Raw genomic sequence first — 16,801 nt, forward strand, 5'->3', positions numbered from 1 at the left:
AAACCACGTCTCTACAAAAAATACAAAATTAGGCTGGCGTGATGACACATGCCTGTTATGCCAGCTACTCGAGAGGCTGAGGCAGGAGAATCACTTGAACTGGGGAGGTGGAGGTTGCAGTGAGCTGAGATTGCACCACTCCACTCCACCCTTGGCACTCCAGCCTGAGGGATAGAGGGAGACTCCATCTGAAAAAAAAAAAAAAAAAAATGTGTTTGCAGGTTGTTTTGCTTGTGTGTTCAAGGGATCCAACTTGACCTGCATTCGAGATGAACATATGGTTTATGAAGAAGTTTGGTGATGGAATATTTCTGGAAGAACAGGACACTTAGAATAATTATTCTGTCATTCTCTGCTTTTCTTTTGTAAATTGAATGCAGGTATTCCTCCATTTATGAAGAACACAGCCTTTTTTTTTTTTTTTTTTTTTTTGAGACAGAGTCCTGCTCTGTTGCCCAGGCTGAAGTGCAGTGGCATGATCTCAGCTCACTACATCCTCGACCTCCTGGGCTCAAGGGCTCTTGGCTCACTGTAACCTTGGCGTCCCGGGCTCAAGCAATCTTCCCACCTTAGCCTCCTAGGTAGCTGGGACCATGAACATGCACCACTATGCCTGGCTCATTTTTTGTAGAGACGGAGTTTCACCATGTTGCCCAGGCTGGTTTCAAACTCCTGGGCTCAAGCCATCTGCCCGCCTTGGCCTCCCAAAGTGCTGGCATTACAGCGTGAGCCACTGCGCCCAGGCTAGAAAACAAACTTTTGACAGGTTGCATATAAATCAATTCCTGAGGTCATGAGAGATTATGTTATTTGAAGCAAATACATACTCTTTTGATTTATTGCCCACCCACCACCCTACAATTAATCAGGCTTTTGTTTATTGGGTTTGCTTAATGTCAGGTAGAGCTCTGCTCAGGAGTGTGGCTGACCAGTCACATCCAGCAGCGGGGCAGGGCAGGGGTTGGAGGCCTCCACCCCCATGTGCCCTGGATCCTGCTTCCGAGAGGGACTTCTGGCAGCGTCTAAAGACCACACTTTTAAGACATCCTTTTTTTTTTACATTTTATTTTAGATTTGGGGGTCCATGGGCATGCTTGTTAATGGGTAGGGATTTGGCTTGTGGTGTACCCATCACGCAGTGGTGAATACTGCACCCAGTGGGTAATTTTTCAGCCCTCTCCCTCCCAACCCTCCCCCATTTTGGAGTATTCAGTGTCTATTATTTCCATCTCATTTTTTACAAATTTTAAGATATTTTAAAAATAATACTTTTGGCCGGGCGTGATGACTCACGCCTGGAATCCCAGCACTCTGGGAGGCCAAGGTGGGTGGATCACTTGAGGTCAGGAGTTTGAGACCAGCCTGACCAACATGGTGAAACCCCATCTCTACTAAAAATACAGAAATTAGCTGGATGTGGTGGCGCACACCTGTAATCTCAGCTACTTGGGAGGCTGAGGCAGAAGAATCTCTTGAACCTGGGAGGTGGAGGTTATAATGAGCTGAGATTGTGCCACTACACTCCAGCCTGTGTGACAGAGTGAGACTCCGTCTCAAATAATAATAGTAATAATAATAATAATAATAATAATTGGAGGATTGCAGTTGAAATTCAAATAAATCGCTAAGGTCAATAATTTGTATTTATATGACTTATAATCAATAACTATAAATTTAAAAATCACCAGAAGTGCAAATGCCCGTGTTTCTGGGTACAAGTGTGTGTGTGGTAAAATGTAAATAAAATAGAAAGTCCCAGAAGTAACGTTCCCCTGAGAAATCTTGGAAGCATTTTCTGAAAAGTGTGTGCCTATGTGAGCACCTGAAGTGGCCCAAGGCTGAGATGCCTTTGCCAGAGGCCTTCCTGCCAGAAGGCAGCTGAGAAAACAGTCTCCAGCCTGCAAGAAAAGGGAGGCCAGCCAGGTAGGAGGCAGGAGGGGACAAGAGGGGTGACTTCGTGTCCCCTTGAAACACACATGGGCTGCCACCTCTCTGTTTGCCTAACCTGGAGAAACTACCTTTAGACACTGGATCCACGGCAAGGGTGCCACAAAAAGGTGCTGTGGGTGGTTCTGCAGTGTTCACGGCAGACTTCTTTGCGCTCAAGATCATCAGTCTTTCAGCAGAGAAAAGAGCTTTGAGATGAATTTCATAGCTGTGGGTTATCTATATCCTTAAAATGGAGATGGAGAAGGAAGTGTGTCGATGAGGAAGGTAAATTACGTTTTAATGAAAGAACTTGCCTGGCCTGGACATGACAGCTTGTTAGGTGGTGCTGATAATATCTATAAATACTTTTTCCATTGTGCACTAAAGTATTCCAAACATGCCTGGCTAAGAATCTTTCGTAACCAACAAATTGACAGGAGCTAAAATAACTGTATCAGTGCACAGGAAAAAGCACCCATGCTTCGTCCTGGGGGGACTTGTAACTTGCTTCTTTCTGCGGAATAAATTTACGATAATGGTTAACATCTATTTGAGGGTTTACTATGTGTGAGGCACTGAACTGCTTACTTTATATTATCCCATTTAATCTTACCTGAAGGATAAATATTATTATTTCCATTTTATTGTGAGGAAGCTGAGGTACAGAGAGGTCATTCCAAGGTCATAAAGTTAGGAGGTGGTGAGGCTGGGTTGGCACTAGGCCCTGGAACCACAAGGCACTGACTGCGGGTCCTGTTGCCCCTGAGTCCTCCTATGGTCTAGGTGGTTTTAGGTCATATTTTGTGTAATGACAGATTTTCTTTTTTTTCTTTTCTTTTTTGAGAAAAAAGGGTTTCACTTTGTTGCCCAGGCTGGAATACAGTGGCACAGTCTTGGCTTACTGCAACCTCCTCCTCCTGGGCTCAGGCAATCCTCCCTGCTTAGCGTCCTGAGTAGCTGGGACTACAGGTATGCGCCACCATGCCTGGGTAATTTTTGCATTTTTTGTAGAGGCAGGGTTTCACCATGTTGGCCAGGCTGGTCTCAAATTTCTGGCCTCAAGTGATCTGCCCACCTCAGCCTCCCAAAGTGCTGGGATTACTGTCATGAGCCAACACGCCCAGCCATGACAGATTTTCAATATTTTTTTCTTTCTGTTTCTAAAAATTAAGCATATTGTGTATGACTAATTCCTGTGTGGGGGTAGTAGATCCTCAAACTACTACTGGATTAAAAGTCTTTAAAAATAAGGTTGCTTTTATCTGGAAAATTGTTGATATATCTACATGAGCAACATAAAACTCGAGGTCTGTCATCAGAGAGGTGTGCTTTTTAAAGCAAATAATCACTGCTTGATGCATTCACCTTGCCCCTGCTGTGTTAAATGAAAGCTTGAAAATTGCCAGAATTTTGGTGTTTTGCAGCAATGTATTCCAGTGCCTTTATGATAATAGTAAAAGTTTGTCCTGACTATCACAATTCCAGTCCAAGTGTATTTATTTTAAAGTCTTAATCTCTTAAAAATAAAATTAGAAGCTTTAAGATGAGTGTTCCAAGCTCTGCCTGACCCTGTGCGATAGAAATATGAGGAGTGTGGCCAGGTTGCCTCTTAGTGTCTTTTTCTGCATTGTAGCTCCCCGGTTCTGTAAGATGTTTGTTTGTATTAGTCTCCTACCCGAAGTTCTGTGCCCTAAACATTTTTATATTAGCGTTAACACGATGCCAAAGGCACAGGAATTACTTAATAGTCATTATGAGTGGGTTTTAATAGAAGTTTAAATTGTTAACTAAGTCAATGAGACATTTGCTTATTTGTGTATAATAAAGAAATACATTTTTCTCTTGGGAAGTAGTTTATTATTTTATTGAATTCATTTCAGTCTTGTAGCATCTTAATTTAAAGGCATTTTTATATAGCCTTTTAAAAAATTAAACCTTTTGATATAACCATAGATTTATATGCAATTATTAGAAATAATAGACGTCCAGGTGTGGTGGCACATGCCTGTAGCCCCAGCTACTTTGGGAGGCTGAGGCAGGAGAATCGCTTGAGCCCAGGAGTTTGCGTTCAGCCTGAGCAACACAATGAAACCCTGTAAAGAAAAAATAGTAGAAAAAGAAATAATAGAGATATACTGTATGCCTTTTGCCCATTTTCCCCCAGTGATAACATCTTGCAGAACTATAGTACATTGTCAACCAGGATATTGACAATGAAACAGGATCCAGAACATTTTTATCACCTCAAAGATCCCTCTTACTGCCTTTTTATAGCCATGCCCTCTTTCCCCACCTCCTCGAACTCTTCCTTCACCCCCGGCTACCACCCTCAGCTCTCCATTTCTATAATTTTGTCTTTCAAGAATCTTGTGTAAAAGGAATCCTACAGCATGTAACCTCTTGGGATTCACTTTTCTCATTCATCATCCTCTGAGGGCCATCCAGGTTGTCCCATGCATTAGCAGTCTGTTCCTTTTTTTTTTTTTTTTTTTTTTTTTGAGACGGAGTTTTGCTCTTGTTGCCCAGGCTGGAGTACAATGGCATGATCTCAGCTCACTGCAAGCGCTCCGCCCCCCCACCCCGGGTTCAAGGGATTCTCCTGCCTCAGCCTCCCAAATAGCTGGGATTACAGGCATGCGCCACCATGCCCGGCTAATTTTGTATTTTTAGTAGAGATGGGGTTTCTCCACGCTGGTCAGGCTGGTCTCGAACTCCTGACCTCAGGTGATCTGCCTGCCTCAGCCTCCCAAAGTGCTGGGGTTACAAGCATGAGCCACTGTGCCTGGCCAGTCTGTTCCTTTTTATTGGTAGATAGTCTTCCCTGGTATGGATGCACCACAGTTTAGTTAACCAGTTACCTGTTGAAGGACACGGGAGTTATTTCCAGTTTGTGGCTACCTTTCTGTATATATTTGTATACAGGTTTTTCTATGAACATGAATTTTCATTTGTTTGGATAAGTGCCCAGGAGTACAGTTGCTGGGAGATGCTGTAGTTGCATGTTTAGTATTTTTTTATTATTATTGTACTTTCAGTTCTAGGGTACATGTGCACAACATGCAGGTTTGTTACATATGTATACATGTGCCATGTTGGTGTGCTGCACCCATTAACTCATCATTTACATTAGGTATATCTCCTAATGCTATCCCTCCCCACTTCCCCTACCCCACAACAGGCCCCGTGTGTGATGTTCTCCGCCCTGTGTCCAGGTGTTCTCATCGTTCATCGTTCAAGTTCCCACTATGAGTGAGACAATGCGGTGTTTGGTTTTCTGTCCCTTGCATAGTTTGCCTGAGAATGATGGTTTCCAGCTTCATCCTGTCCTACAAAGGAACGAGCTCTTGGTTTTTTATGCTGCATAGTATTCCATGGTATAATGTGTCAATTTTTATCCAGTTCTATCATTGACATTTTGGGTTTGGTTCCAAGTCTTTGAATAGTACCGCACAAACTAAGTGTGCATGGTTTTAATACAGCATGATTTATATCCTTTGGGTACATACCAGTATGGGGATGGGCTGGGTCAAATGGTTTCTAGTTCTAGATCCTTGGGAGAAGTCGCCACATGTCTTCCACAATTGTTGAACTAGTTCACAGTCTCACCAATAGTGTAAAAGCGTTCTTATTTCTCCCATCCTCTCCAGCACCTGTTGTTCCTGGCTTTTTATGATCACCATTCTAACTGGTGTGAGATGGTATCTATTGTGGTTTTGATTTGCCATTCCTCTGATGGCAGTAATGATGAGATTTTTTTTTTTTTTTTTTTTTTTTTTTTGAGATGGAGTCTTGCACTGTTGCCCAGGCTGGAGTGCAGTGGTACCATCTCAGCTCACGGCAAGCTCTGCCTCCCGGGTTCACACCATTCTCCTGCCTCGGCCTCCCTAGTAGCTGGGACTACAGGCACCCGCCACCACGCCTGGCTAATTTTTTGTATTTTTAGTAGAGACAGGGTTTCCTGTTTTAGCCAGGATGGTCTCGATCTCCTGACCTTGTGATCCATCCACCTCAGCCTCCCAAAGTGCTGGGATTACAAGTGTGAGCCACCGTGCCCAGCCGCATGTTTAGTTTTATAGGAAACTGCCACACTGTTTTCCAGAGTGGCCATATCTTTTTACGTTCCCATCAGCAATGTGTGATCCAGTTTCCCCAAGCAGCATTTGGTGTTGTCACTGTTTTTTATTTCAGCCATTCTGACTGTTGTGTGGTGATGGCTTATTGTGGTTTGAATTCGCATTTCCCTAGTACTTAATGATTTCAAATGATTTAATATTTTCATGTTTGTTGGCCATCCTTATATCCTCTTCAGTGAAACGTCTGTGTCTTTTGCCCGTTTTCTAATTGAATTATTTGCTTTCTTGCTGTTGTGTTTTAGGAGTTCTTTGCCTGTTCTAGCTATCTGTCTTTATTGGATGTGTCATTTGCAGTTGTTTCGCTCATTCTGTGACTTATCTTTGCAGCTTCTTCACAGGGTCTTTTGCGGAGCAAACGTTTGAAATCATGCTTTTGGTGTCAAGTCTTCGAACTCTTTGCCTAGTCCTAGATCCCAAAGACTTTTTCCTCTTGTGTTTTTTTATCTTAAAGTTTCATAGATTATATTTAAATCCATAGTTCATTTTGAGTTAATTTTTGTTTAAGTTATGAGATTAGGTCAAGGTCTTGTTTGTTTGTTTGTTTGGCTTATGGAGGTCCACTTACCCCAGTGCCAAATGGTGCAAAACTCTCTCTGCCACTAAATTGTTTTTGTACTTTTGTCAAAGATTGCTTGGGCATATGGACATATTTGTATAGATCTACTTTTGGATTCTCTGTTCTGTTCATTTGATCTGTGTCCCTCTGTCAACGCTGCACTGTCTTGATTACTGTAATTGTTTAAAAAGACTTGAAGACTGCGCGGTGGCTCGTGCCTGTAATTCTACCACTTTGGGAGGCCGAGATGGGAGGATCACCTGAGGTCAGGACTTCGACACTAGCTCGGCCAACATGGTGAAATCCCGTCTCTACTAAAAATACAAAAATTAGCTGGGCATACTGGTGTGCGCCTGTGACCCCAGCTACTTGGAAGGCTGAGGCAGGAGAGTTGCTTTAATCCGGGAGGCAGAGGTTGCAGTGAGCCAAGATCACGCAGCTGCACTCCAGCCTGGGTGAAAGAGTGAGACTTCATTTAAAAAAATGCCTTGAAATTGGGTAGACTGGTTAGTTCTGTCTTTATTGTTTTTCTGAAAATGTTGTAGCTGTTGTAGTTCCTTTGCCTTTCCACATAAATTTTAGGATAATCTTGTCTATACAAAAAATTGACTGGAAGTTTGGTAGGATTTGTATTAAATATGCATATCGATTTGGGGAAGATTGATGTCTTTACTGTGCTGAGTCTTCCAATCTGTGGACAGACACAGTGTGTCTTCTCATTTATTTAAATTTCCTTTGATTTCTTTCATCTGCATTTCGTTTTCCGTTTCCAAGTCCTATACATGTTTTGTTAGATTTACAACTAAACATTGTCTTCTATTGAACAATTGTCAATGGCATTGTATTTTTAATTTCAGTGTCCATGTGTTCATTGTTCGTATATAGAAATATAGTTGATTTTCATATGTTCATCTTGTGTACTACAACCTTGCTGAACTCACTTATTAGTTGTATGAGTTTTACGTTTTATTTAAAGTTCCAATTATTTAACACTTTCTGCGTGCCAGGCATTGTGCTAAAGCTGTCTTGTATTTGTCCAAGCCAGTAAGTGGTGGAATTAGGATATTGATACATAAATCATTTATCCACTTCATTAGTTCATTTCACAAATTCTTAAGCAGAACTTATTTGAACCACAATGAATCCAGACCAAGATCCTGCCCTCCTGAGCCCACAGTCTGAAACTGGCAGAAGTAATGCAACTGATGATGTAGCTATGATATGTTCAAACTAAATAAGTAGATTTATTACAACTGAATGCATTTACTAGCTCATTCTGTAAGTGGGTGAGGCCAGGAAGGGCACCTTAGCTGGTCTGGAGTGGGGTGGGGGTGCCCAGAGAGGACTTCCTAAAGAAACAGTGTTGCAGGGCACGCTGGCTCATGCCTGTAATCCCAGCACTTTGGGAGGCAAAGGCAGGAGGATCACTTGAGCCCAGGAGTTTGAGAGCAGCCTGGGCAACATAGTGAGACCCTGGCTGTAAAGAAAGAAAGAGAGAGAGAAGAAAGAAAAGAAAGAAGGAGAGAGAACCCATGTTAATTTTCCCAAGCTTATTGATTCTTAACTCACTTCAATTTTTGACATTCAGAGATGTCTGTGATCAAAGCTTATATGAAGAGAATTCTAAATGTTGCTTGCCAAAGAACCCAAGAACTCCTGGCCCAAATCGAATGCAGCTCTCCTCTCGTCTCTGTGTCCTCCTCACCTCCTTCACCTGCTGCTGTCTCAACCTGGACCCTTCCATCCGGCCCCTGAGCCCCGGACTCTGTGGCCTCCCCAAGCGGCCAGCACAGTCACGTCTAAGTCGACCTGACCGTCTGCCTGCTGGATGCTGCTGGGTGCTGCTGGTGCTGGCCCCCCTGCACATTCTCCATGCCTTCCTTTCCATGGCACCAGTTTCTGCCTCTCCTTTGGGTTTCTTTCCCCCTTCCTCCTGGCAAGCTGGGTTTTGGAGTCATTTGGGATGGAAGGTGGGCCATTTGAGGAGCTGTAGGGTCAGGCCCCCTTTCTGCCAGTCCATTTGGGAAAAATCCTCCATGTCACTAAGCTCTTGTAACAATAGCTACAAAAGTTGCTTGTTAGTTGGGAACTGAAATCTGCCTGTATAGAGATTTGCCCTCAGATGGATTTCCAGGTAAAGACAGATCCCCCGTCCCCACTGAGCAGGGAAGGAGCGGTCCCTCCCTGGCAGTGCTGTGTCCTCTGATGGCACGCAGCACTTCAGGGTTACTCTGTCAGGTGGCATGGCTCTCCCTTTGCACGGGAGTGAGTGTCCCACAGCCAGCACTGTCCCTGCCTGCACCTTTCCTCCCAGCCCCATGGCCATGTGCTGAGTGCACCAGCCCTGTTCTGCCTTCGGACTGAGGAGGCGTGTTCCTCTTCCATGTCTCCCTGTCTGTAGGAGCGATCTCTCTTTGAGTCGGCGTGGAAGAAGGAGAAGGACATCGTTTCCAAGGAGATAGAGAAGCTCCGCACGTCCATCCAGACCCTGTGCAAGAGCGCACTTCCCCTGGGGAAGATCATGGACTACATCCAGGAAGACGTGGATGCCATGCAGAATGAGCTGCAGCTGTGGCACAGCGAGAACAGGCAGCACGCCGAGGCCCTGCAGCAGGAGCAGAGGTTGGGGGTCGCAGGGGGGTAGTAATGGGGGGGGTGTCCTGCAGCAGGAGGAGAGGTGGGGGGTAGTAATGGGGGGTGCCCTGCAGCGTAGCAGAGGTGGGGGATAGTAATGGGGGGGTGCCCTGCAGCAGGAGGAGAGGTGGGGGGTAGTAATGGGGAGGGTGCCCTGCAACAGGAGCAGAGGTGGGGGGCAACAGGAGGGTAATGGGGAGGGGGCCTTGCAGCAGGAGCCGAGGTGGGGGGTAGTAATGAGGGAGTGCCCTGCAGCAGGAGCATGGGTTGGGGGTAGCGAGAGGGTAATGGGGAGGGGGCCTTGCAGCAGGAGCAGGGGTGGGGTTAGCAGAGGCAGGGAGTAATGGGGAGGCGGCACTGTAGCAGGAGCACAGGTAGGGGGTAGCAGAGTCTGGGGAGTAATGGGGAGGGGGCCCTGCAGCAGGAGCAGAGGTTGGGGGATAGCAGGAGGGTAATGGGAGGGGGGCCTGCAGCAGGAGCAGGAGTGGGGGGGAGCAGGAGGGTAATGGGGAGGGGGCCCTGCAGCAGGAACACAGGTAGGGGGTAGTAGAGGGGAGGTCCCCAAAGTCAATGGGGACTTTGCAGCATACCTCCTTGTCCCAGAGGCTGTTCTGTATATAATTTAAGGGGTTCAAACTTATCATTGAAGAAATATTAACTGCTNGCGGGGGTGGGGGGGAGCAGGAGGGTAACGGGGAGGGGGCTCTGCAGCAGGAGCAGGGGTGGGGAGTAGCAGAGTCAGGGAGTAATGGGGAGGGGGCCCTGCAGCAGGAGCAGGTTGAGGGGTAGGAGGAGGGTAATGGGGAGGGGGCGCTGCAGCAGGAGCACAGGTAGGGGTAGCAGAGTCGGGGAGTAATGGGGAGGGGTCCTGCAGCAGGAACAGGTTGGGGGGTAGCAGGTGGGTAGTAATGGGGAGGCCCTGCAGCAGGAGCAGAGGTGGGAGGTAGCGGAGGGGGAAGTAATGGGGAGGGGGCCCTGCAGCAGGAACACAGGTAGGGGTAGTAGAGGGGAGGTCCCCAAAGTCAATGGGGACTTTGCAGCATACCTCCTTGTCCCAGAGGCTGTTCTGTATATAATTTAAGGGGTTCAAACTTATCATTGAAGAAATATTAACTGCTGCTTTTATAAATCTCATGTTTGACTTCACTTTTGGTTGTGGCAGGGGTTGTGAAAATAAGAAATAAATTTTATCCTTTTCTTTGGATGAAATGAATAATTTACTTCTGTTGTCTTTCAATGTCTTAATTAAGAAGCCAACACACAATGAGATGAGAGAGTGATGAGCCGCTGGTTTTATTCTCCCTCAGTATCACAGACTGTGCTGTGGAGCCCTTAAAGGCTGAGCTTGCGGAGCTGGAGCAGCTGATCAAAGACCAGCAAGACAAGATCTGCGCTGTGAAGGCCAACATCCTCAGGAATGAAGAAAAAATCCAGAAAATGGTGTATAGTATCAATTTGACTTCGAGAAGGTGAACACTCAAAAGTTTCAGAGATGAAAAGTCACCTCAGTTTAAAAGCATAAAGGAAGATAGAAAATCATTACTCTTTTAAGTTCCAGTTTGCTAAGAAAATGAACAGTTTACAATGTTACTATCCAGCTAATTTTCAGAGCTTTAAAACTGTAAGCATGTTAAGTGTATTAAAAAAACCATGTTTTCTTACCTCCTTCCAGATGGAATACTGGCTAGTTATAAATAGCGCTTCCAAACACTTCTGTGAAAAGTTTTTTTGAAAGCCTGTTCTTTGTGTTTCTGCTGTAACCTGTTTAGTTCTGTACCAGAACTCTCTAGCAGGTAAGTGGTGTGGGCATACCAAGGGAACAGTAGTCCTTTATTTTGGTTTAGTGGAAAGACTTTCAGAGGTCAATGCAGAATGAAGGATGACTGTATATGTTTTGATAGGCACTTGATAAGTAGAATGAGGCCTGAAAATGAATAAATTATATTTTTAGTTAATTTCCATTTGAAAGGGCTAATCTCAGCCTGTCTCCATATAAGGTACCGATCTACTGGATTGTTTTCGTTTTTGTTTTTTGACCTCTTTGTAATTGCATGTACTTCTCTATGTAATTTTCTTCTTGATCTCTACTATCTTTTGCTTGTGTTTCTAGTCCTTAAAGTTCATAAATTTAAAAAGGAGATTTCAGGATGGCCTTAACAGACATTGGATATGAAATTGTCTTGGGCTACATCCTCACTTTCTTCAGCATTTTGCCCTGGTTTTCCTCAGGCAGAGGCTAGCACAGCTACCCTTGAGTCCTTGTTCTCCTTAAGAGGATCTTGCTCTGCGAGGCACTGGCATCATGTCTTTTCCTTTGCATGGGTGTGCACACCTGAGAGACAGGTAGCTTAGGAAAAATGACATAAGGAAGACTTACAAGGCTGCACTGATTTACGATGTTTTTTGATGTTAGCCATTTTTTTGGAAATTGTTTTTTAAAGCAAAAGTTTTTTAAAAAACATAGTTTATAGTTTTTCACTTACATATACTATTGTAAATACATAGCAGAGTCTTAAGTTATTGTATACAACATTTCATTGTGTTTGAAGACATACTTATGGGTCTTAAGGTTTGGGTCCTAATACTTTTATTTTTAAATAGTGTGTTTATTATGTAAACTAAGGAGTGCCATTTAAAATGTGAGGATTGCCTGAAAAGGTTTTGTTTCTTTTTTTTTTTTTGAGATGGAGTCTTACTCTGTCACCCAGGCTGGAGTGCAGTGGCACGATCTCAGCTCACTGCAATCTCATCCTCCCAAGTTCAAGTGATTCTCTTGCCTCAACCTCCTGAGTAACCAGGACTACAGGCGCACGCCACCACGCCCGGCTAATTTTTGTATTTTTAGTAGAGATGGGGTTTCACCATGTTGGCCAGGATGGTCTTGATCTCCTGACCTTGTGATCCGCCCGCCTCAGCCTCCCAAAGTGCTGGGATTACAGGCATGAGCCACAGCACCCTGCCAGGTTTTGTTTCTTTAAGGATTAGCACAAATGGCACTGTTGGGTTTTTCTTCATACAATTTCCAAAATAAATTCTGTACTAAGGTTGTTATATGACTTTCTGAGCTGAATAAGTTCGGGAGCAGATTATTAAGATCTGCCATTCTGAAATGTTGGTCTTTTCTCCTTCCTATAGTGCACCATAAAATTCTGTTTGATCAGATTATACTGAATACATTTTGGGGAGTGGAGGGACATTAGTTAAGTAGTCCTTTGTGTATTTATAATCTCTTTTCTACTGAATCAAATGACTTAGCCATGACCCTGAATGGACCTTGTTTCACTTCAAGTTAAGATGTCTGCCTTTTATGAATTTGTATATATGAATAGAACTTGGGGATTGCAAAAAATTGCATACATTGTATGTAAGTAAAATTTTTTATGAAGTAGTCTGTCAAATTGTATCATAAAGTTTATTTTCTTTTATATGTAAATCATTAAAATAATCACATATTTTTTTCCATAAGTGTATGGATTGTGCAGTTCAATTCACACATGGAAAAATCATAAGCATTTAGATTTTTTATTTTCAAATGTGTGCATTTTGTTTTTCTCTTGAGGAAAGTTCAGGGAAATACATCTTTTCATTCATATTATGACACGTACCTCTTTTCAGTATAAAATGAAGTTTTATAAGATAGGTAAGCATTTACTGGAATTTGTAAGATCATTTGTGAAGTTTTAGAAGGTCTCTACACGTGATTGTTACTGTATCTTATCCTAGACACCAGATCCTGATCTTATTTGAGAAATTTAATTTTTCTCTTATTTTGCGAAAATACACAAATGGGATTATTAAGTATTTTTCTATACTTTGGTGTATAAGCTTTCAGGGAGTACTGGAGTCATACTTACAGAATTTGAATTTAAAAGTTGAGCTGATGATAATTTATATTCAAAGGAAATGCATAATAAACCTTTGGAAGAAATAGTTCAAGACTAAAATGCAGCTTTCTACTTTGATATTCATCCTTATCTTTCTTTTAATAATCAACTTTTAAAAACTGAAGTCAATGAAGAAAAATGATGTTATTTGGTGATACGAAGTGCTACCTAGGATTTGGGTGATATGGAATTCTAGTAAATGTATTGGCGAGTGCCCCTGAACTATTCCGGTGCTGCTCTTCTGAGCTGCCCTGGACTCATAGGGTTTATCTTCTATTGGTCGATGTGTATAGTGTCATGGCACACGAATAGGAGAAAAGATGGCCAGGGCCTTTGAGCAGCTTTTGGATCAGTAGCCAGTGTGAGGCAGTAGCAAGCCGGATGAGCAGCCTGTTTGAGCTTCTGCAGGAACCTGTTTCAGAAGGAGGCCAACGCTCAAGCAGGATCAAGGCTCAGCATGTCACCATCAGGGAAGACACTAAACACCCAGACCTGGACTTGGCTCCCCCTTCTGGACTCTTCTTTCCACACCCAAAAGTGCAGACAGTAAATAACCTTGTTCATGGCACCTCTACCACTGTGGGCTCCTCTGAGGGGCTCTCCAGCAAAGACTAACATAGCAAAGTAGAAGTAAGAAAAATTCTAAGTCAAGCATGAGCCAGCCTAAGTCGGAGGGGAAGGAATAGCTGTTCTCAACGATTCTCAAATGTAACTACTTGCTACATTTGGGCTCTGAGTTTAACTCTATCCTAGGATACACTTTATTAATAAAACATTTTATATTTTCTAAAAGGTGTTTCAATAAGTATGGTTTATGCAAGCTTTACATTGGGGCATTAGTAAAGCCCCTAGTCAGAACCCCTTTTGATTATTATGTGTATTTTCAGAAAGGGAGATTGGGAGGGACTTTGGTTTCTTTTAAATTCAGCAAGAGAAATTTAAATGGCTTTTAAAGCTATAGAACTTGGCCGGGCATGGTGGCTCACACCTGTAATCCCAGCACTTTGGGAGGCCAAGGTGGGCAGATCACCTGAGGTCAGGAGTTCAAGACCAGCCTGGCCAACATGGTGAAACCCTGTCTCTACTAAAAATTAAAAAAAAAAATTAGCCGGGCATGGTGGTGGATGCCTGTAATCCTAGCTACTTGGGAGGCTGAGGCAGAAGAATTGCTTGAACCAGGGAGGCGGAGGTTGCAGTGAGCCGAGATTGTGCCACTGTACTCCAGCCTGTGTGAAAGAGTGAGACTCTGTCTAAAACAAACAAACAAAAAACTACAAAACTTCTTTTGGCCAGCCGTGATGGCTCATACCTGCAATCCCAGTATTTTCGGAGGCCGAGACGTGAGACTCACTTGAGCCCAGGAGTTCGTGACCAGCCCTGGCAACATAGTGAGGCCCCATCAAAACAAAAAAGCCGGGTGTGGTGGTCCGCACTTGTAGTCCCGGTTACTCAGGAGGCTGAGGTGGGAGGATCACTTGAGCCCAGCAGGTTGAGGCTGCGGTGAGTCACAGTCATGCCACTGCATGCCAGGCTGGGTGACAGAGCAAAATCCACTCTAAAATATTAATAGTAATACATAAAACTTGTTTTTAAATCCATACATGGAGCTGAGTTCCAAATCGGTTATCAGTTTCTTAAACCAAGCAAATTGGTCTTTCGGGTAAGAAAATGGAGTCAAAAGAAAGTGAAAGTACACATGTTACAAGAAGGTTGTGTTCGGGTCAGCCAGGGCAGGATCACATCCATGTCAATGACTGTAGTCAAATGTGTGTGTCCAGATTGGTGGGCATGTGGTGTTGGCCAAAGCACCATGGAAACCTCTGGGTGTCTTCTGATGAAGCTGGGCACCCAGAGCCATGTGATTCTAGGAGATGCTTGTGGAAGGAGGGTGGGCTGGCCCTGCCCCACTGTGCACACAGATGCTAGGGTCTGATTTATATTCTCCAGCAGCCAGGCATGATACCCTGCGGATAGTGCTATGCGTAAGTTTTTTTTTTTTTTTTTTGAGACGGAGTCTCGCTCTGTGGCCCAGGCTGGAGTGCAGTGGCCGGATCTCAGCTCACTGCAAGCTCCGCCTCCCGGGTTCACGCCATTCTCCTGCCTCAGCCTCCCGAGTAGCTGGGACTACAGGCGCCCGCCACCTCGCCCGGCTAGGTTTTTTTGTATTTTTTTAGTAGAGACGGGGTTTCACCATTTTGGCCAGGATGGTCTCGATCTCCTGACCTCGTGATCCGCCCGTCTCGGCCTCCCAAAGTGCTGGGATTACAGGCTTGAGCCACCGCGCCCGGCAATGCGTAAGTTTTTAAAGAAAATTATCCTTACTGTCAATCATGTATCAATATCACCCTTAGTTGTGCCTGGTATTCATGTTGGCATAACTAATTCATATTCCTAAAGTATTCATTTCTTCTTATTTAAAGGGCTTTTAATGGAAAAGGTAATATAGTAGCATGGATCCACAATCACGGTTAGCTGAAAGGGTCCTCACTTAGAAGTCCCCTCCTGCGGTCCCTGTCTGCCTTGCTTCTCCTTGCCCCTGTAGGCAGCCATTTGCATTAGACTCTTGTACAAGCAGATATGAATATTTACTTTTATAACCCCCCAACATACAGTTTCACAAAAGGTCATAGTTCTGAACCTTGTTCTGAACGTTGGCTTTTCGGGTTTATGCAGTCTGTGGGGACCTCAGAGTGTCCACCCTAGACACCGTCCTCACTTCTCTCCAGGCTGCGTGGATCTCCCCCTGCGACTGCCTGGCTTCTGCCACTGGCTCCCTGGTGCTCAGTTGCATGGTTTCTAATCTTCCACCATTAAAAGCAATGCCGCCGTGAATAGCTTTGTTCCCCCATCATTTCTTATGTGTGGAGAGATACCCAGAAGTGAGACTGCAGGGTCAAAGCACAGTGTGTCACCATATTGGTGGGTGTTGCCAGATGCTGTTTGTGGAATGGTTCCATGTTCCTGCACCAGAAAATATGTGGAAGTGCCTTTTCCCTGCAGCCTTCCAGCAGCAGACGGCCACACGTAGAGATTTCCGCTACTCAGGCGAGAAAGGATCTCGGAGTGGTTTTCATTTGCGCTTTCGCATTTTGACTGAGTTGTAGCCTCTCTTGATGTGTTTAAGGACCATTTGCTTGTTTGCTTTTCTGTTCTGTGAGCTGACTGGTCAGCAGCTTATTTGCCCTTTACTCTGTTGGACTCTTGGTTTTCCCTCCTGGATTTCTAGAAGCACTTCGTGTTTTGAGTTCATATTATTCCCAGTTTGCCTTTGACTGTGCTATAGCTTCCTTCCCCCAGTGCGATGCTGGACAAATACGGACAGTCCTTGTGATTTTACAGTTGGCCCGATGCTGCCAGGAATGATGGCGACGGCTCTTTTCTCATGTTGAAAACAGACTCTTCTGATCCTGGTTACAGAGAACCTCTAGCAGGAATGGATGTTGAATTGTTCTTGTCTATTAAGGTGATCGCATTTTCTCTCCTTTGGCTTAGTAATGTGCTATCCTTGATTACCCAACATGAAAATATCCTGCATTCATAGATGAAGTCCTGTGTGCTCAGGCAGGCTGTTCCTCCGTCGTGCTGAGTAGTTCTGCCGCACATGTGTGAGTCCAGTGTTTCTTGCTGCCCAGTGCTTGTCAGCCGGCGGGGGGGTTGGGGGCATA

The 16,801-nt window shown here is 44.4% G+C and overlaps 1 protein-coding gene across 4 annotated transcripts in view; it reads left to right on the forward strand.

The window, feature by feature from the left end:
• The window catches only part of IFT54 (intraflagellar transport 54), an 82,065-nt gene extending 69,348 nt beyond the window's left edge, over positions 1-12,717 (forward strand). For 3 of the 4 annotated variants that reach the window (XM_017875561.1, XM_017875560.1, XM_017875562.1), the window contains 2 exons: positions 9,020-9,240; positions 10,560-10,960. In XM_017875561.1, the coding sequence (XP_017731050.1) occupies positions 9,020-9,240; positions 10,560-10,725 (387 nt within the window). In that variant the 3' untranslated portion in view covers positions 10,726-10,960. Of the gene's footprint in view, positions 1-9,019; positions 9,241-10,559 lie in introns of all 4 variants that reach the window. The other variant, XM_017875563.1, reaches the window with a different exon arrangement.
• The last annotated feature ends 4,084 nt before the right edge of the window (positions 12,718-16,801 follow it).

The sequence above is a fragment of the Rhinopithecus bieti genome, unplaced genomic scaffold (genome assembly GCF_001698545.2).
Source record: "Rhinopithecus bieti isolate Rb0 unplaced genomic scaffold, ASM169854v2 scaffold_7884, whole genome shotgun sequence".
NCBI lineage: Eukaryota > Metazoa > Chordata > Mammalia > Primates > Cercopithecidae > Rhinopithecus > Rhinopithecus bieti.